The following is a 20,521-nucleotide window of genomic DNA, read 5'->3' on the forward strand; positions in this document are numbered from 1 at the left end:
CTGAACCATCTCTATCAGCACATCCTTTGTTAAGGCTCTCACCAGTGCCTTAAACCCTCAAAATCACATCCCTGCTCTTACATGCTATTCCTTTTTAAATGAATACCAGAACTGCATTTGCTTCCTCCACGACTGACTCAACCTGCAAGTTTACCTTCAGGGTATTTGGCATGAGGACTCCCAAGTCCCTTTGCATCTGGGAATTTGCAATTTTCTCCCCATTTGTGCGATAGCCAGGTCATATAGCTTTTTTTTTTAAAGACTCTAGAGGATATCATTAGCCGGCCCACCCCCCCCCCCCCCCCTCCACAGCTGCGTATTAACTTGTATTTTGAAAGCTCCTGTATGGTGGGAGTTGTGGAACAGCCAGAGATAAATTCTATCTTTTTCTATTGTATTATCTTGGGATGGAAGGAGCAGGAATGCACACCCTTCTCTTGCTCCAGCTGGTTTCTCTCTCCCAGTGCTTGCACTAACCTTCCTCCTCCATTTCAATGTTAATGTGAGACATGTTTTCTTCAGATTATTTAGGGTCATGAGTTAAAATAGTTTGGGCCTTGCAATGAAAGCACAAGGATTTCTTGCTTGTCTCTCAGCTCACTTTTCCTGTTATTACTCCCCTTGACCCCTACCTAAAATCCATCCCCACTTACAATTAAACCATTATTAGGAATTAATTTTTTTTCTTTTTTTAGTTCATTGGGTTTCCTTTTCTATTTTCTTTTAACTGGATAATATAACTGATAATGGCTTTGCTCAACTGTGAATAATACAATTGATTAAAAAAAATTCTTACAGAATGAGAGGGAAAGACAATTGTAAACATTTTCCTTTATTTTTTTCAAAATTAAAGAAATTTATAATTCATTCGAAAATAACTTTCAATTTTGTTTTTCTCTTTCTTTTGGGTTGGGTTTTTTCTTTTAGTTTAATGTTATATTTTACTACACTATTACCAATGTGCGTTGGTCCTTTGAATTATGACCACATTTGAAATCTTTTTTCTATATATTTAAGTGTATTGTATGATTGTATCGTTCAATTGTTTATATATTAAATACCAAAGAAAATATTTCAAAAAGTAATTAAATTTAGAGTATTTTTAATGAGGTATGGAGCTTCAAGGGTAGGCCATCATCCATTTGCCGTGCACATCAACGAAGGGGAAATCCCTTGTTTTGCATTAGCTATCTGTTCTTCAATGCAACAAGGTTTGATGATCAACAGTCAGAGTTGTGGAGTTTTACAGTGCAATAACAGGCCCTTCAGCCCAACATGCCCAAGTCACCAAGTTGTTTACCTAAACTAGTCCCACATACTAATGTTCAGTCCAATTGTACCCAACTCTACCACTTCCTCTGGCAGATTGATACAGATTGGAAGTAACAGAATATTTTTTCAAAGACAAGGCCTGAATGTACATGATTAAGCCTTGGCCTAGGATATGGGTTCTAATAATAATTTATTAGAAGTTTGATTGAAACTTGGAGTATCCAGATTACTCACCTTTGCTGCTCGTCCTTGGGTCCTGATTAATGATTAATTCAGGGTAGTTGGTTGCATTACTGTTATGTAGTTGATGTTTAGTGATAATAAACTGTTTCACTTCCTGAACTCTGCATTAAGTTTGTGAACAACAATTTCTTGTTCTTATTTTGACATGGGCACAACAAAACACATTTTCAAAGTGGAAAAAAAACATTTTAAGACCAAAGTTGCAACAGAGAGATGATAAGAAAGCAAAACAGTAGATTGGGAAAGGTGGGCAACTGTTCACAAATGAATGGCGCTAATGTGCTCCTTAGAGGCCAACAAATTTGGCAAAACAGTGCTCTGTGAAGAATTTTGACATTGCAATTCTCTTTGTCAAAAAATATTCTTTAAAACGCATTACCTTTCAGCTTTATAGACTTCTTTCAGCAGTTTGGTCGAGGATTGCTCGTAATCTAATATTTTCACAGCCTTGGTTAACCATAACAGGCATTATTCCCCTCCCCTACTTTCTGTGTAATTTATACAAGGTTTGACAACTTTTGGGATATGAACATAAAATAATACTGCAGTACTGACATTAAAATTAACAGCAGCTGTTCAAAAGGAACAGTGATGTCATTTGGGTTTGAAAAGAAAATGCTTAATAGTAAGGTGGAATACAAGGATATGAAAACACAAGTAGCTTCGGAGAAACCTTCAGTACATGGGAGATCATTTTAAAGTCTTGATTATGATGACTATTTGCTTGCAAATTAGCACCATCAGTTCATAAATTGTCTTTGATGGCAATGAAACTTCCACTTGAAAAGTTACGCAGTGAAACGTGGATTTAAATTAGATCTGTAAGTTTGTCAGTGTCTGTTCCATACCAATTGCTCATTGAATGCCATTACAGGCTGCTTTGAAAATGATGTGTGCATTAATAAGCTGGGACATCTGGTTACCAGGTTTTTTTTTTCTGATTCATTAACTGACATTGTGGCTGTGGCCAGAGGGGATGAGAGTAACCCTGAGAGAATTTCTGCTGTCCTGAGACAGACCCTGACGATTGTCTCAATCCCTTGACCTGACTAAACTTTCAAATCTGGACTAATGATTATTCTTCAAATTTTAACTCTTTTGGCATTTTTTATAATTTTCCCCCTATCAGTTTTTGTAATTGAGGCACAGGCATGAAGCAATTCTTATTTTAGGATACCTTTTGTATCAATATTTTCGTGCCACATTCTAAGAATCATTATTCTTCTGTCATGAATAGTTGCTGAAGCTGGTGCTTCAGGAGTTAAGTGAGAAGAGAAAATGATTAAAGGTTTAAAGAATTAATGATCTCTAAAGCTGGATCTGGCAAATGAAATCGTCATGCAACCCCGTCAAGTGATGCTTTTGCACAGCTCAAACAAATGAAACCGTTCTGAATGCTCTAGAGAGAATGATTAAGCAAAAGAAATCTAACTTGATAGTACATGTTGAGGGATGAAATGGACAATGAAGTTTCCATATGTTGTTTTTACTCAGTAATTAGAAACTGTCACACACCGTTTCGTTTCTCAGTTTCCTTGAGCTTATTTGCATGTACAAGGCATCCTCAAAGTGAAAATCTGAGCAGCAAGCTGGCACCCAGTTGGGATCTCTCTCTCTCTCTCTCTCTCTCTCTCTCGCTTTCTCTCTCACACTCACACATATCTCCCCCCCCCCCCCCCCACCCCTCCACTTGCAGACAAGTGGCCAACAGCATGCACTGTGATAAAGCTAAGCAACAAACAAGCAAATGAGGCTGTAGGCCCTTTCTCAGGGCCTAGAAATGAGGTGCAGAGTTATTTGTCCTTATGAACCAGACATGCCTGCAACTGTGTTCATCCCAGTTCATTAGTTTACAACTAATACCACGAAATGCAATTTTCTTCGGCACTAATTCGACGACTGATGCACGCTCGATTGTTAAAACATGCTCATGGCTACAGAAATCAAATAAAATTTCATACTCCAAATTTCTGATTTGTGATAGCAAGAGCGTGGAAACAGATGACTATAAATAAGAGCTCTCAACCTCTGGACTGAGTGGGTGTCCACAGGAGACAAAGCAGTGGGTTGTGGTGCTGGCAGGAATGTCCTATTCACAGCGGCACAGCTGTTGGAAAAGGCTGTGTTGGTATCTGCCGGCATGCTGAAGTGTGAAGAACAAAAATGAATCCTATTTCTCAGGAGAGTCCTGCATATGTCATGTATATTGTCCCATTAAAGCCAATTCATTTATCAACCCACTGAATGCCAATTAAATTGCACAGGATGGTGCAGGTATATGGTGAGCTGTTGGTGCCAAACTTTATTACAGCTGAGGCATTCTGGCATAATATCTTTTTGCACATTTTTTGAAGGTGATAGCTGAAGCTTAAAATAAATAATGTGCTGCCAGTACAAATGGCTTTGGAATACATCTTGGGGAGAAAAAAACAAATTTTCAGAATGAACTGACAAAAGAAAAATCAGTGTTTTGATATTAATACGATTGGAACCTTTTGTGAGATTTTTATTTCATTCAGTTCATCTCAGATGAAGATGTCAGGGCACAAGTCCAAGTGGTGCCAAATGTCCGCACAGCGTGGAAATTAAATCAGTGTAATTTCCTCGGGATGACTCCAGACTGCAGCTTTTTTTTTAAACTGGATTTACTGCTGTACTCCTGGCTCTGTGTGACACAGCTGAGGCTTCCCACCCACTTCTCAGCCACACAGAACATTTCCCTGAATCTGCCATCTTTTCATACAGCTACAGTTAAATTGATAATGTTATTGTCATTTTTAAATTGATAATGTTATTGTCATTTAAACATCAGTGTAGCTCAACTACTTCACCAGACCCTAGTAACGAGGAATGTTTCTGCTTTGGTTATGAATTTCTATTGTTCTTGAACACCCATGGTTGTAACTGACATGCAAATATATAGAAACGTTAACATCTATAAGCTGCAAGGTTTGGCCTGTTATTTGGGTGCCATGAGTGCAGTAGTTGTTACAATGTGTTACAAGCACCCACTTTTGCATCATGTGTCCTCCCAATTGCTATGTTGAGAAGGGTGCTAACAGGATAAAGTGACATCAAAGCGGGGTGCTCGTTTGATACCCAAATAAATCTCAATAATGCAGCTAATGCAATGTGTTCAGCTGTCCCACAGACATCACCATGTAGTAATAATAACACCCCCCCCCCCCCACCCATGATTTCATTATTTGCTGCAGGCTGTTGTACTGTTGTCTGGAACAGCATTTTTTTTTTAATTTTTACAAGTTGAAATGGGTGCAGAGAGATGAATTAAAAATGTTGTCGTCAATCATGAATTAATGTGAAATAAATGTTGGTAGGCTAATTCCAGTTCTGAATGGGCAATGTCTGTAACATTGTCTCCAGCTCAGTTCTGATGTGACAATTTCATTCATGCAAGACAAGACCCCATTTGGGGAATTAACAAATGCTGCAGTAGTACCTTTCGCTGGTGTTTGTATTAATTGTAGATACAGATTAAAAGAACCTGAGTCTTGTTGCTGACTGTGGGGTACCTGATCCAAGAACGATTGACACTGACACTGGGAGCCAAAATGAAATATGTTCTAAATTGACCATTATAGTTCCTGGGATGAGATTTTATAAAATTCTATTTGCAAAAATGCCATTTGAATGGTTTTCTCAAGTGGCTACCTGGCATGCTACTTCTATCCAAGTACTGATAATTCTTTTGTGGGGAACATTAGCTTGGTTTCTCTTAAAACAACTTTACAATTCAAAACAATGACTGTTCTTCATGTAAGGGCATTACATTTCTCCTTGCCCTTTTCTGCCGGGTTTCATCTGCGTGCAATTTTGCCTGGTCTCTTCTGGGCTGGGTGCCATTGTGCAAATTCCATTCAACCTGCACAAGAACATCCATTCTAAATTTTAGTATAAATTCTCATGCCGGGGTTTCTTTTTCCCCTAATAATGAACAACAAAACCTCACAAAAAACTGGAAATATTCAGTAGGTCAGGCAGCCTCTGCGGAGAGGGGCGAAAAAAACACTAACATTTTAGGTCAAGATGGTTAGCATTTTACCAAATCATTTTGTTTAAAATTTGCAAAATCTGATTTTTTTTTGCTTTGATTTTCCTAGATTTGTCAGGTATGCAAAAAAAGCTTTATAGTGTTCAGACTTTTAATTATATTTTTCTCAATTCCTTGATCGAAAAAAAAGACTGCCAAATTTTCCAGAAAATTGAAGATCTTTTATGCAAAATATTGGCAGTTTATCGAAACATTGAACTTCCAATAAGAATTTGGGTCATGATACAAATATAAAATAATAATTATTTTTCTTTAGCATTGGACATGACAGTGCAGCCCAAAAATGTTAGTTTTATTTCAGTGAGTGTTCTCAGGCTATTTCAAATATACCTTCACCTATTGTTGCTTAAGTATGTTATAATTTCTATGGACTTGGTTCACAGGTGCATGATCCAAAAAGTAAGTGAGGCACTGAGTTTAGACCATCATGAGTTTTAAAATAAAACTCTCACATCCTAAAATATTCACGTATCGAATAATTGGGTGGTATAATGTGGTATTTGAAAGAGGAGAAATAATTATTTTATTTCAACAAAAGTAAATCAAAAGTCAGTTGATATCTAGAGTTGATGGCTCCTTGTCCATTAATTCATTTGTTGAACATTGAACTCTTTTCATAGCTAATGACATATCCATTTGCACCTAAACAAGGTGTAAACAAGTTGCAGTGAGTTTGCATAACGAACCGTGACTTACTTGAACCGTGATTATTGTCATGAAGGGTGAATCATTTAAATGAGCTCTATTAAAACAAAAATTAGAAAAGAAATGCAGATAAGAACCATCTGCTTTCATGGTTTGCAGTATACTGAGTACTTACTTCAAAGCAGGAAAGCACAAAATAATGTAAAGACTTAATTGTACTTTTTTCTTTAAAAAGTGCATAAATACTTATATAAAAATGAATCACTGTCAGATTGCCTATCGTACAAAGCTAAACAGCTGGGTACTCTGATGCAGAGCATACCAGAAAACCTGATAGAAAAATCTGAATTCTTGAAGCAAGATGCTAAACATTTTCTAATGTAATATATAGAGCTGCTGACCCAAACAACTGATTGTCTGGACCCTCTTTTGTTTGGATTCTGATGCAAAACGTCACTGAAATTCATAGGAATGACTGACTGTATTTCCTATCCTATTTAGCTTTGTGCAGGCTTTCCACAAGCTCCAATAACAGCTAAAACTAGACGCACAGGTTAAACAGAGCTTCAAGATTATTTTATTGTCGTGTAATAGTACAGAACATGGAATTGGGATGCACGGCTGCAGCGGTGAGCAGACACAAAACTCGAGAAAGGCTGTACAACAGGCTTTATTCAGCTAGAAGTCTCTGCTACAGCAGTAGCTGTACTGGTGGGTCCTGAGTGACTGGCTCGGGAGGGGTCGGCTCAGGATTATATCCCGGGAGGTTGATTGACAGCCGGCCGGGTGTGGTCTGTCCTCTGGTGATCTTCCTGCAAGTACAGAGGTCAGCCCCTGCAGTAGGCTAGTGGTATGTCACCACAGTAATATTACAAGGTCGGGTCAGATACAGCAATGAGCTCTCTGAACCCTTCTCCATTAACAATGGCGTGAAGCAAGGCTGTATTCTCGCACCAACCCTCTTTTCAATCTTCTTCAGCATGATGCTGAACCAAGCCATGAAAGACCCCAACAATGAAGAAGCTGTTTACATCCGGTACCGCACGGATGGCAGTCTCTTCAATCTGAGGCGCCTGCAAGCTCACACCAAGACACAAGAGCAACTTGTCCGTGAACTACTCTTTGCAGACGATGCCGCTTTAGTTGCCCATTCACAGCCAGCTCTTCAGCTGCCAAAATGTTTGGCCTGGAAGTCAGCCTGAAGAAAACTGAGGTCCTCCATCAGCCAGCTCCCCACCATGACTATCAGCCCCCCCACATCTCCATCGGGCACACAAAACTCAAAACGGTCAACCAGTTTACCTATCTCGGCTACACCATTTCATCAGATGCAAGGATCGACAACGAGATAGACAACAGACTCGCCAAGGCAAATAGCGCCTTTGGAAGACTACACAAAAGAGTCTGGAAAAACAACCAACTGAAAAACCTCACAAAGATAAGCGTATACAGAGCCGTTGTCATACCCACACTCCTGTTCGGCTCTGAATCATGGGTCCTCTACCGGCATCACCTACGGCTCCTAGAACGCTTCCACCAGCGTTGTCTCCGCTCCATCCTCAACATCCATTGGAGCGCTTTCATCCCTAACGTCGAAGTACTCGAGATGGCAGAGGTCGACAGCATCGAGTCCACACTGCTGAAGATCCAGCTGCGCTGGGTGGGTCACGTCTCCAGAATGGAGGACCATCGCCTTCCCAAGATCGTGTTATATGGCGAGCTCTCCACTGGCCACCGTGACAGAGGTGCACCAAAGAAAAGGTACAAGGACTGCCTAAAGAAATCTCTTTGTGCCTGCCACACTGACCACCGCCAGTGGGCTGATATCGCCTCAAACCGTGCATCTTGGCGCCTCACAGTTTGGCGGGCAGCAACTTCCTTTGAAGAAGACCGCAGAGCCCACCTCAACTGACAAAAGGCAAAGGAGGAAAAACCCAACACCCAACCCCAACCAACCAATTTTCCCCTGCAGCCGCTGCAACTGTGTCTGCCTGTCCCGCATCGGACTTGTCAGCCACAAACGAGCCTGCAGCTGATGTGGACTTTTACCCCCTCCATAAATCTTCGTCCGCGAAGCCAAGCCAAAGAAGAATATTACATGAAATTTCTCTCTGTCGCAAAACAAAGAGTTGCCATTAGTGTCACTTGGCACCCCTTTGAGTAAGAGAGAAAGAGAAGGAAAAAAGAGCCCCTTCATAGTCTGTGGATTCAGCTCCATCACACTCCCGCAGCCTCCGCAGCCTCTGCAACCCCGACCTATTGACAACCTGAGCTCCAGATCAAAACTTACGGCTCGACCAGGAACCCTTCGGCACTCAAAGCTTTTTGGGAGCCCTTCTCGAATCCCAGTTCCAATACCTGGTTCCCATGAGCCAATCTCCAGCAGCCCGCGGCCCAACGTGGGTCCCCCGAATGCTGGTTGCCCACAACTTATGCGGGTCCCTCCGGTTCTCAGCCACTTACTGCCATGGTCACCGCTCTGTAGTGTTGTCTCCACTGCTTCTCCTTCTCAGTGTGGGAGGGGTGTTAATCCCTACTTCTAGCGCCCTGCCTCAGTCTGCTGCTCACTGGAGTCTGCACTCATTGTGGCTGTTGCCATCTTGGGCAAAGACCACTGATTGCAGTATTTTAGTTTAAAAACACCGCGTCTCCTTTAACAGGTCATTTAACGTCTGAACAGAGCCGCCAGTATTAGAATCGGGCGATTTTCTCTGCTCTTCCCTGCCAGTGGCAGTGCTGGTGTTACATTAACTTCGGCAGTGTCACCATTTATTTTCTGCAAATAGGGAAGCAAAGCCACGATGGCCCGTTCGCCATCCACGGAGCTAAACACTGGTTTTTAATGTTTTATCCCACTTCTCTCTTAGTTCCCTTGAATGATTTATTTCTTGCTGGACTTTGCTTCTGATATCAACAATTGTCTTTCAAAATTTAAAAAAAACCCACATACAACAAAAGGCATGAAACAAGACAGTCTGCAGGTCCCACAGCATCAATTGGATGCAAACATACATTTTGAAAACACATATAGACTTTATTCACAATAAATTATTTGCAAAGGAAAATCGATCAAAATCTCCCCCCATCCTTAATTTTGTATCCATACATTTCCATCACGGCACATTGTTACATTTGATGCGTTATCAAGAACTCCAAAGACTAGAAGTTACCTGACTGATAGGCTTTTATTACCATAAACAGACGGTGCATCTCATGCTGCTGACCCATGTCCTGAACTTGTTCTGGGGAAGGGTAATGGTGTTGCCGCCTTTATTAGGGGAATCAAGGGGGAGGAGTCACAAGTACAATCAGAAAGGGGCGGGGCCAACAGTAATACATTGGTTCCACCACAACATTAATTTCAATTTACACCATTACCATCACTGTGGCACCTTGTTGCTACTATCTCTCTGTTGTTTAAAGGGCTTCCCCTTAGTCTCAAACCCTAAATGCACAGTAACAGAAGGACTCTAGACAGCGGTCCTCCCCCACAGCACCCTCGCAAGCCTCAGTGCATCCCTCAGCAATTACTCCTGCAGCATGGAATACGCCAGTCGGCAGCGTTCTCACACCTATATCTCCATGCGCTGAAAGATTGATAGGTTTTGGGCAGACAAAAGTGCATCTTTCACTGAGTTACTGATCTTCCAGCAGTTCTGGATCTCAGAACTGTGTACATCCCCGGGAACAGCCCATAAACGAGAGAGTCCTGCATCACGCTGCTGCTGGGGATGAACCGTAACAAAGATTCTTGCATCAGGCTCCACACGCACTAAGTGAATATGCATTTTGCAAAGAGGTGGGAGACTTTTTCCATTCCACCACAGTTATCTAGGGACAACATGGATGGCTGGTGATGTTCTGGTTCTACAGAAAGGATCTGACTGGGAGGGCTCTTATCATTGCTAGCCAGGCTGAGTCATGGTGCTTGTTCATAAGCACTGGTGATGAGACATTCTTTCTTGGTTTCACCAACTCCATTGTTTCATCCTGTGCTTCCATAAAACTTAACTCTTCCAACTATAATGATATTATTGTTCTCTCTTCATCTAGTTTCTCCCTGTTCATGTCAATTGCATCTTCTGAAGGCCTCCACCACTTTGATATTTTCCCGCAACTTGTTTATATTCACTGATTTTAATTTGTTTAAAATAAAAATAAACAATTTTGGAGTTACATCAATTAACAGGTTTTGGAATATGTTAGGAAACTGGAGCACCCAGAAGAAACATATACAGTCAAGGAGAGAGCGTACAAACTCCTTACAGAAGGCCCTGGGTTCGAATCCAGGTCACTGGCGCTGAAATAGTGTTGCACTAACCATACCAGTGTGATATTATATATTTTATAATATTTTATTTTGTACCTCTGTTCCCCACCAGGTTGGCTGCCCTGAAGGGAATGGAGATACAACCAGGTCTTTCTCACCAAAAATATATTTCCTTGGCAGAGTTTCTTCTCACTTTGAAGAACTTGGCCTTTAACTCCACTCTTCTTCCTTTCTATTTCATTCAGTTTCTCAGATTCTCTCATGTTCATTCCAACAAGGTCTCCACACCAATGCTTCCAATGGTGCATTTTCCTTCCCCATAATTTAAGGCATCTATTCCATTTCCTGCCCTCCTGCTCTCGCCTCATCACCTTTCACCCTGTAAGAAGATATTATTTCCCATGTCCTCACCTTTCAGAGCCCGATGAGAGCCACATCTCAGGCATTTAAGTCCAGAAATCCAGATCAATACAGAAGGACCAGGTGTAACCTTGGAAAAGCCATCTCCCGGCCAAAGTGGAGATACCTGTTGGAAATGAAACAACAATTAACACCCAACAGCTGTGTCAGGGTCTAAATGACATAACCTGCTCCAAAACTAAATCCAGTAAAGTAGCAGGGGGAAAAGCTTCACTCCCAGAGGAACTCAATGCCATCCTTGCCCGATTTGACCACACTAAAAATTACATTATTTTCATGTAATAAATTTTTTTTGAGAATGTAACATACATGAAATTCTTTGAATTTATCTACCGAAAAGAAGACAGAGAGTTGCCACTTTGTCAAGCGCCCCTCACGGTAATGAGGAAGTACTACCCCCATTTCACCTGTAATCCCCTTCTGTTCATATCTGAGGATGACATGTGGACTGCCTTCTGGAGAATGAATCTGAAGAGTGCATCCAGTCTGTACAGAGTATCCAGCCAAGTATTAAAAATCTGTGCTGACCAACTTACAAATATATTCAAGGATATCTTCAACAGGACACTTCAGCAGGGCATGGTGCCCACCTGTTTCAAACAGGCGTCAATCTTACTGGTGCCGAAGAAGAGCGTAATAACGTGCCTTAATGACTATTAACCAATCGCATTTACATCAATAGTGATAAAGTGTATTAATAGGCTGGTGTTGAAGCATATCAGCTTCTGTCTGAACAGTGACATGGATCTGTTCCAATTTGCCCATTGTAGCAACAGGTCTACAGCAGATGCCATCTCAATGGCTCTATACAAAGCCATGTGAGATGGCCAAGATGCTCTTTATCAACTAGAGTTTGGCATTTAACACCAATCACCCCACCCCCTCAAAACTGATCAGAAAACACCAAGCCCTAGATTCAACACCCCACTATGTAACTGGATCATGGATTTGCTCACCTCCAAAGAATGATCAGTGAGGATTGGTAAGAACATCTCCACAATCTCCATCAGTACTGGAACACCATAGGGATGTGTTCTTAGCACACGCCACCCCCCCCCCCCCCCGCTCTACTCACTTTACACCTATGACTGTGTGGTTCAGTACGACAATAACACCATCTACAAATTTTCTGATGATACCACAGTAGTGGGTTGTATAAAAAAGGTGATGAGTCAACATCACCTTGGGGAGGCATGGTTAGCACAACAGCTTTACAGTGCCAGCGATCAGAATCAAGGTTTGAATCCTGTACTGACTGCAAGGAGTTCATACTATCTGTGTGAGTTTTCCCTGGGGCTCCGGTTTCCTCCCACTGTTTGAAACGTACTGGGGGTGTAGGGTAATTGGGTGTAAATTGGGCTGCATGGACTCGTGGGCCAAAAAGGCCTGTTATAATGTTGTATGTCTAAATTTAAATTTAAACATACAGGAGGGAGATTGACTACTTGCCTGAATGGTACACCTACGACAACCTCAAACGCAATGTCACCAAAACCAAGGAGCTGATTTGTTGACCACAAAGTGAAGGCCAGAGGTTGGGGAATCAGAGGTGGAGAAGGTGAGCAAATTTAAGATCTTGGGAGTCACTATCATGGAGGATCTTTCCTGGACCCAACACACTAATGGTATCATGAAGAAACGAGATCAGCGCCTCTACTTCCTGAGGAGTTTGCAGAGGTTTGGTTAGACATCAGAAAACCTGGCTAATTTCTACAGATGTGTGGTGGAAAGCATGCTGACCAGCTGTGTCATGTTTTGGTATGGGGACACTAATACCCCTGAGCAGAAACCCCTCCAAAAGGTTGTGGACACATCCCAGGATATCACAGGTACAACCTTCCCCACCATTATCTACAGGGAACGCTGCCACCAGAGAGCAGCAGCAATCATCAAGGATCCACACCACCCAGCACACGCTCTCTTCTCGCTGCTACTATGTGGGTGGAAAGAAAAAGTTTGAAAACCACTGTTTTAATTGTACCTAATTGACTCGTTATGTGCACGTCTTCATAACTCCAAAGGAAATGGGCCAATGACAAATTTTTCTCAAGCAAAATATTTCAGTAACAATTGGGTCTAGAACAGTGATTCTCAACCTTCCCTTCCCACCCACATCCCACCTTAAACAATCATTTACTAATCACAGAGCACCGATGGCATAGGGAATACTTAAAGTGATATTTGAGTGGAAAGAAAAAGGTTGAGAACCATTGTCATAACCTATCCAATTTTTCCCTGAAACTCAACCCCTGAAGACCTGGCAACATCCTATTAAATCTTCTCTGCACTCTTTCAATCTTATTGATATCCTTCCTGTACTTAGGCGCCCAGAACTGCACACAATATTCCAAATTTGGCCTTACCAATGACTTAAACAACTTCAAAGTAACATCCCAACTCCTATACTCAATACTTTGATTTATAAAGGGTAAGATACCAAAAGCTTTCTTTACAACCCTGTACACATGCAACACCACCTTCAGGGAACAATATATCTGCACATTGTACATCTGCTTCTCTGATCACCTTAGTGCCTTATCATTTACTATATATCCAACCTTAGTTTGACCTTCCAAAATGCATCACCTCACACTTATCTGCATTAAACTCCATCTACCACTTTCTGTCCCATTCTCCTAGCTGGTCCAGATCCCTCTGCAAGCTTTGATAACCATCCTCATTGTCCACAATGCCTTTTATCTTTATATTACCACCAAACCTGCTGATCCAATTCACCACATTATCATCCAGATCATTGACGTATACAATAAACAACACTGGTCCCACCATGGATCCCTGAGGCACACCACTAGTCACAGGCCTCCAATCCAAGATGCAACCATCCACGACCACCCTCTGGCTTCTCCCACACAGCCAATTTTGAATCCAATTTACCATCTATCCTTGAATACGTAGTGCCATAACCTTCTGAATTAGCCTCCCATCTGGGACCTTGTCAAAGGCTTTACTAAAGTCCATGTAGACAACATCCACAGCCTTTCCTTCATCCACCTTCCTAGTAACCTCCTCAAAGAACTCCACAAGAGTTGTTAAACATGACTTATCACACACAAAGCCACGCTGACTGTCCTTAATCAGCCTGTGACTGCCCAAATACCTATCTCTCAGAACTCCTTCCAATATTTTACTTACTACTGATGTCAGGCTCACTGGCCCATAATGACCTTGTTTATTATTTGGAGCCTTTTTTATTCAATGGGACAACATGAGCTACCTTCCAATCCTCTGGCACCTCACCCATAGCTAAGGAAATTTTGAATATATCAGCCAGGGCCCCTGAAATCTGAAGGCCCAAAGGAATATCATATATGGCCCAAGTGATTTATCTATTTTATTCACTCTAAGGCAGCAAGCACCTCTTTCTCCTTAATCTCCATCTGCTCCCTGACTTTTCTGCTTGTTTCCCTTCCTTCTGTATCCACTACGCCAGTTTCTTGAGTAAATACTGATGCAAAAAAACAGATCTCCCCATTCCTTGAGGCTCCACACAAAATTGGTCTCCTTGAGGATCGTTAGTCAATTTTACTCTGAATATTCTTATAGAACCCCTTTGAGTTTACCTTCATATTATCTTCCAGAGCAACCTTATGTCTTCTTTTTGCCCTCCTGGATTTCTTTCTTGAGTAATTTCTTGCTTTTTTTTGTACTCTTCAAGAACCTCATTAGTTCCTTGTTGCCTATACTTGCTCTCCATCTGCCTCTTCTTCTTAACTAGATCACCAATATCCCTTGAAAACCAGGGTTCCCTATGCCTAGCACACTGCACGCAAAATCTTCCCCATGAAGGCCATCCACTTTCCTAACACACCTTTGCCATGAAACAACATGCCCCAATTCACTCCTCCTAAATCCATTCTCATTTCCACTAAATCTGCCTTCATCCAAGTTAAATTCTCAACATGAGCACCAGGCTTATCCTTTTCCATAAATAACTTGAAGCTAATGTCATTATGGTCGCTGGACCCAAAACGTTCGCCTATACCAGACACATCTTCCCCAACCCTTAGAGGATTCTGACGGGACTGTTCCATCCATAATACTTAAGGTTCTCATCTCCATCTTTACCCACAGCCCTTCATATTTTATATCCATCTAATAGAGGTGTTTGTTCTTCTCATGTCTCATCTGAAAAGTGGACTTGTTCTCTCGGTACTAGATTGTGGGCAGGCAGTCCTTTGAAGCAGGATTTGAACCAATGATCTTCTGACAGAGGTGATAATGTGATCACTTAGCAGTAACAAGAGATGCAAAAATTTGTCTCAATCATATAGTAATGATTTATTGAGACTGATATGACATATATGATTTTACTCATCATCTAGCACCTAAAACTAATTTCTAACATTTAGCAGATTGAATATTCACTTGTCACTCATTTCAAGGGTTAAACTAAATATACTTTGATATAAATAACATGCCAGCCTTATTTAGAATGGCAGAAAAAATACTGCTGAACAGATGGTCTTTGTATGTTCCTGAAATAAACCCCCAAGGAAGCTTCATTGCACATCTGAAACATTTACTGATTTCCAAATTATAGAAGAGGTTTTGCTGTCCCAGCATTGACTCTGCTTATCAGAGAGAAACCAAACACGGACATTGTGCACATAATGTGTTTTTGTAATACAGGTTCCCCTACACGTATTACTTGTTTATTCTGTGGTAAAAAAATAGCAGGGTCTTTGAGGACCAGTTTCAGTTTGCTGCGTTTCATTGTTTTCAACACTCTGCCATCTTAACTTTATGCTGTGATCTGAGAGAGTGAACTTTGTCAACTGTGGAGTTCAAAGCTTTTTGAAAAAATGTGGTCAGAGGTAATGGTTTTAAGAATACTTTATTTTCGTTATGTACAAATTAGAGATTTTTTGTCATCTCAATTATATACATTTCCTAAGAGGAGTGGTAAGAATTTAATAGATGTAATTTTTAATTTACAACCTTTCTATCATGGTTCAATAGCTAGCATTTATGATATGTTGTTGGGAATAAGAGAGGCTCCCTCAGATAAAATTTAAAAAGTCTGGGAAAAGGACCTACAGCTTTTAATTTCTGAAGAAACTTGCAATGTAATTTTCAAATTGGTTAACACTTCTTCTTTATGAACCAGCCACTCTCTCCTACTCATTAATTCATATGTTCCTGAATATTAGAATGAACTATTTAAACTTTTTCTGTGCTTTTTAAAGTTCATTTAAACCTAATCCCTTAACTGCTTTATTTTGTATTGTTGGAGAGAGTGACATAACGTTAACAGAACCTGAGCTACATGTACGAGCTTTTATTTGTCTTATGGCTGGGCGGGAGGTGTTGCTCAGATGGAAGGACGTTACCCCACCCACTCATGCTCAATGGCTGCGTGATGTCATGTCATGTTTAAATTTAGAGAAGAATAGATGCTCAATTTCTGATTTGAATTCAACTTTTCAAACACTGCGGGGACCCCTTTTGAATTACTTTTATAACCTTTGATAATCAATTTTCCCCTGCAACCGCTGCAACCGTGTCTGCCTGTCCGGCATCGGACTTGTCAGCCACAAACAAGCCTGCAGCTGACGTGGACATTTACCCCTCCATAAATCTTCGTCTGCGAAGCCAAGCCAAAGAAGAAAGAAAAGAAAGATAAATGTTGACTAATGATGTAATTTATCTCTCTCGTGAGAATTGTGCCTTTTTTTGCCCAAACATCTTCCTTCTTGGTAGTGGGTTTAAATTTTCCTTTTTTGTAATAAAATAATAAAATATCAGTACAATTTGATTAAAATGTGGGGTATCTTGGATGAAATTATATGATTCAGGTGTAATTTATCTTTTTGACTTTTAACAAATATCATTTTTGGATGTGAGACTTCAATGTTAATAAAAACATTGAAAAAAGATTAAATACGTCAAAATTCTTTTTTGAAACATGTCTATGGTAGGGATCTCTGGTGCCTGATGGAGTCAGAATTTGGTGCTGTTTGTGGTATTGAACTTCAAAAGTCCTTTTCCTCTAGTGGCCGAAGGCTGTGCTTATGCATTGAAGGAGGAGGTGAACTTCATCATTGATGTCTGGCTTCACTGAGAAATGACTCTTCTGATGTGGGTTGTGGTCCATATCATGGGTTTCATGTGGATCTTTATTGTATTGGGGCAGGTTGGTAGAAAACTTTTGTCTGATGGATGTTGAGAGTAAGTTCTATCCTCTCATGCTTCAATGAATAAGTTTTGGAATACTTTATTTTCAGGTGAGTCGAACACTTTTCTTCCTGCTTGCGCATTTTTGACCTTTCGACACGTTTCTCTTTTCCTTGTAGATTGACGAAACCACATCTGGAGTATTGGAAAAGCAGCAAAGGTTCACCACACTGATTCTTGGGGTGGCAGGTCTTATGAGGAAATGCTGGGTCAAATATGCCAATATTCATTTGTGTTTATTGGAATGAGAGGAGCTTCTATTGAAACCTAGAAGATTGTGATGGAATTCTACAGACTGGATGTTGTGAGGAGGGGGTAGAAGGTGCTAACATCAAGGATCACAGTATCAAAATGTGGCTGAGGACCAACATGAGAAATGTCTTCACTGAGAGGTTGGTGACTGTGAAATTCTCGGTCCCAGAAAACTGTGGAATCCAACTTGCAAAAGGAGATGATTACATGGCTAGGCACAAAAGGCATCTCGGATTATTGGGAAAGTGTATGTTTGGATATTCACATATTTTTCATACTTCTTTAAGATACAGAAATGTGCCATTTTAGCTATCAAACCTATGCTCATCCTCGGAGAAATCTCGTCAATCCCAGTTCTCCACATATCTCCTTGAAACCTATTCGATCATATGTCCACTGTCTACCGTTGGTTCTATTGCCAGTAGGTTCCCTAATAGGAGATCAAGTACTGCATCCCCTCTCGTTGGTATCTCTATATATTGATTTAGAAAACTTTCCTGAGCACATTCAGACTCAAAGCCATCCAGCCCTTTTAAAGTATGGGAGTCCCATCCAATATTTAAAAAGTTAAAATCTACTACCATCACATCTTTCTGTTTCTTATATTGGTCTGCTTGCTCTCTACAGATTTGCTCTTCCAATTCTCTGACTATTGGGCCAACTATAATGCAACCCTATCAGTGTGGTCACACTTTCCCATTCCTCAGCTCCACCCATATGGCCTCTGTGGACGAGCCTTCTGGGCTGCCCTGTCTAAGCGTAGCTGTGATATAGTCCCTGACTAGACATGCCACTCCTTCCCCTCTATCATGTCTGAAACAATGGAACTTCGGAACATTGAGCTACTAGTCCTGCTCCTCCTGCAACCAAGTCTCAATCATATCGTAATTCCACATGCCAATTCACACCCGAAACTTGTCTGCCTTTCCTTACATTGAAATAAATACAGCCGAGAACATTTCTATCACATATAAACCTGTGATTTCTGTCTACACATGCAGTCCTCGCATGACCTTTGTCCTCCTACAATTCACTATCTGTTATAACATTCTGGTTCCCAACCCCCTTGCAAATCTAGTTTAATCCAGAGCAGCACTAACAAACCTACCTGCAAGGATGTTAGTCCCCTTACAGTTCAGGTGCAAACCATCCCGTTGAAACAGGTCCCACCTTCCCTGGAACGGAGCCCAATTGTCCAGAAACATGCAGCCTTCCCTCCTGCACCATCTCTAGCCACGTATTTAGCTGCATTGATGTCCTATTTCTAGCCTCACCAGCATGTGGTACGGGTAACACAACCCCAAGATCATAACCTTAAGAGGTTCTGTTCTTCAGCTTGCACCTAACTCCCTAAACTGTCTTTGCAGGACCTCCTCATCCTTTCTACCCACATTATTTGTCCCTACATCTGGCTGCTCATCCTCCTTTCTGAGAATACTGAGAACTTGATCCGAGATATTGCACACCCTGGCAATAGGGAGGCAAAAGACCATCTGGGATTCTCAAATCTCTCTCATAGAACCTCTTATTTGTTCCCCCTAACTAACAAAGCCCCCATCCCTACTGCTCTCCTTTTTTTCTCTCCTTCCTTTCTGAGCTGAGGGTCCTGTCTCTGTTCCAGAGAGATGACCACTACAACTTGTCCCCAGTAGGTCATCCCCACCAATGGTATCCAAAATAGTATACTTATTGTTGGTGGGAACAGCCACAGTGGTACTCTGCTCTTTCTGAAAATTCCCCTTCTCTCTCCTAACAGTCACCCAGCTACCTGCCTCCTGACTTTTGGGGGTGACTGTCTCCCTGAACCTTCTGTCTATTACTGCCTCTTGAATGCTCTGAAGTTCATCCAGCTCCAGTTCCCTAACTCAGTTGTCTGGAGCTGCAGCTGGATGTACCTTTGGCATTTGTAGTCATTAGGGACAATTGTGCTCTCCCAGATTTCCCATATCCTGCAATTGGAGCGTTCCACTGCCCTAACTGACTCCATTACCTACTGCTAATTTAATTGAAGGATCTTACCCGGGCTCGTCAACAGCTTCTACTCACTGAAGCCTCTCGAGTCAAAGCTCAACTCCCTCACTGGCCCACTCACACACACTGGCTGCTCCCCTCCTTTTATTAGCCCCTGCCAATTATCTCAAGTACTCACTCCCACAAATCAACCCCTTGCTACTGGAACTTCTGCCACTGCCACCGGTGTGGATCTGGGGAGAGTGGGGAGTGGAGACACAATGTTCCCTTGTAAGGTCCTACCATCCAGTCTAATGGCTCTATTCAGGCTTTAAATGGCCTGTTAAAGGGGCTGACAGTGGTTAATTTGAAAATCCAGCGACTGCAGTGTCTAGGCCCAAGACGGTGGTGCCTGCGCTCTGCTGTGGCCTCGAGGGGTTGCAGATTTTGGGGAAGCAGAGGACTGGTGCAGTGCGCCAGAAAACGGGGAAAGCACCCACCGTTTGAGGAGAAGAGGAGGAGATGACCCTATGGGACGGTGATGAGGGGCTGAAGAACGCACAGGTGGCGAGGTGTCGGCGATTCAAGGTGAGGAACCCAGGTAGGCTGCGGACTGCTGGAGACTGGGTCGAGACTGGCTGAAGGGATACCAGGTGACGGAACCAGGAATGAGAGAGTGCCGAGGGCTAGAGGGGCTCCCAGGGTCCTCGGGGATTGAAGGCTTTGGATCTGGAGCTTGAGTTGCTGATGGTTTGGATGGAAGTCTGCCTGGCAGCGGAAGCTTCTGGAGCACTGAAGGCACATCAATGGGCTTTCAATGCCTCTAAAGGGATTTTCTTTTGCTTCCTCTTCTCTGACTGTAAGGGGCGCTGGGCAATCTCTGCTAATGGCGAATCTTTGCCTTACAGGAGACTAAATGCAATTTCATGTAATATTTATTATATGACAATAATAGAATCTTGAATCTCAATCTCACAAAAACAGAACATATGCTTTCTCCTTTATTTGTTAGTTTGACAAAGTTTTTTTTAATGTTTTGAAAGTTTTAGGTTCAGCATAAGACTGTTGAATATTGAAGTCAACTATTCTTTCTTTGGCTTGGCTTTGCGGACGAAGATTTATGGAGGGGTTAAAAGTCCACGTCAGCTGCAGGCTCGTTTGTGGCTGACAAGTCCGATGCGGGACAGGCAGACACGGTTGCA

At 41.7% G+C, this 20,521-nt stretch overlaps 1 protein-coding gene and 1 long non-coding RNA gene across 4 annotated transcripts in view; one reads left to right on the forward strand and one right to left on the reverse strand.

Moving 5' to 3' along the window:
• Nucleotides 1-20,521, reverse strand: part of LOC138762234 (uncharacterized) — an 82,681-nt gene that overhangs the window by 56,114 nt on the left and 6,046 nt on the right. For 2 of the 3 annotated variants that reach the window (XR_011356848.1, XR_011356849.1), the window contains 2 exons: nucleotides 10,914-11,028; nucleotides 9,409-9,500 (listed from right to left, as the gene is read on the reverse strand). This is a non-coding gene — a long non-coding RNA (uncharacterized lncRNA). Of the gene's footprint in view, nucleotides 1-9,408; nucleotides 9,501-10,913; nucleotides 11,029-20,521 lie in introns of those variants that run through there. The other variant, XR_011356850.1, reaches the window with a different exon arrangement.
• itga4 (integrin alpha 4) overlaps nucleotides 15,678-20,521 on the forward strand; it is a 140,004-nt gene continuing 135,160 nt past the window's right edge. The window contains exons 1-2 of the mRNA XM_069935867.1: nucleotides 15,678-15,757; nucleotides 17,237-17,509. Coding sequence (XP_069791968.1) covers nucleotides 17,469-17,509 — 41 coding nt within the window. The 5' untranslated portion in view covers nucleotides 15,678-15,757; nucleotides 17,237-17,468. The remainder of the gene's footprint in view (nucleotides 15,758-17,236; nucleotides 17,510-20,521) is intronic.

This window comes from Narcine bancroftii, chromosome 4 (genome assembly GCF_036971445.1).
Source record: "Narcine bancroftii isolate sNarBan1 chromosome 4, sNarBan1.hap1, whole genome shotgun sequence".
Taxonomy (NCBI): Eukaryota; Metazoa; Chordata; class Chondrichthyes; order Torpediniformes; family Narcinidae; genus Narcine; species Narcine bancroftii.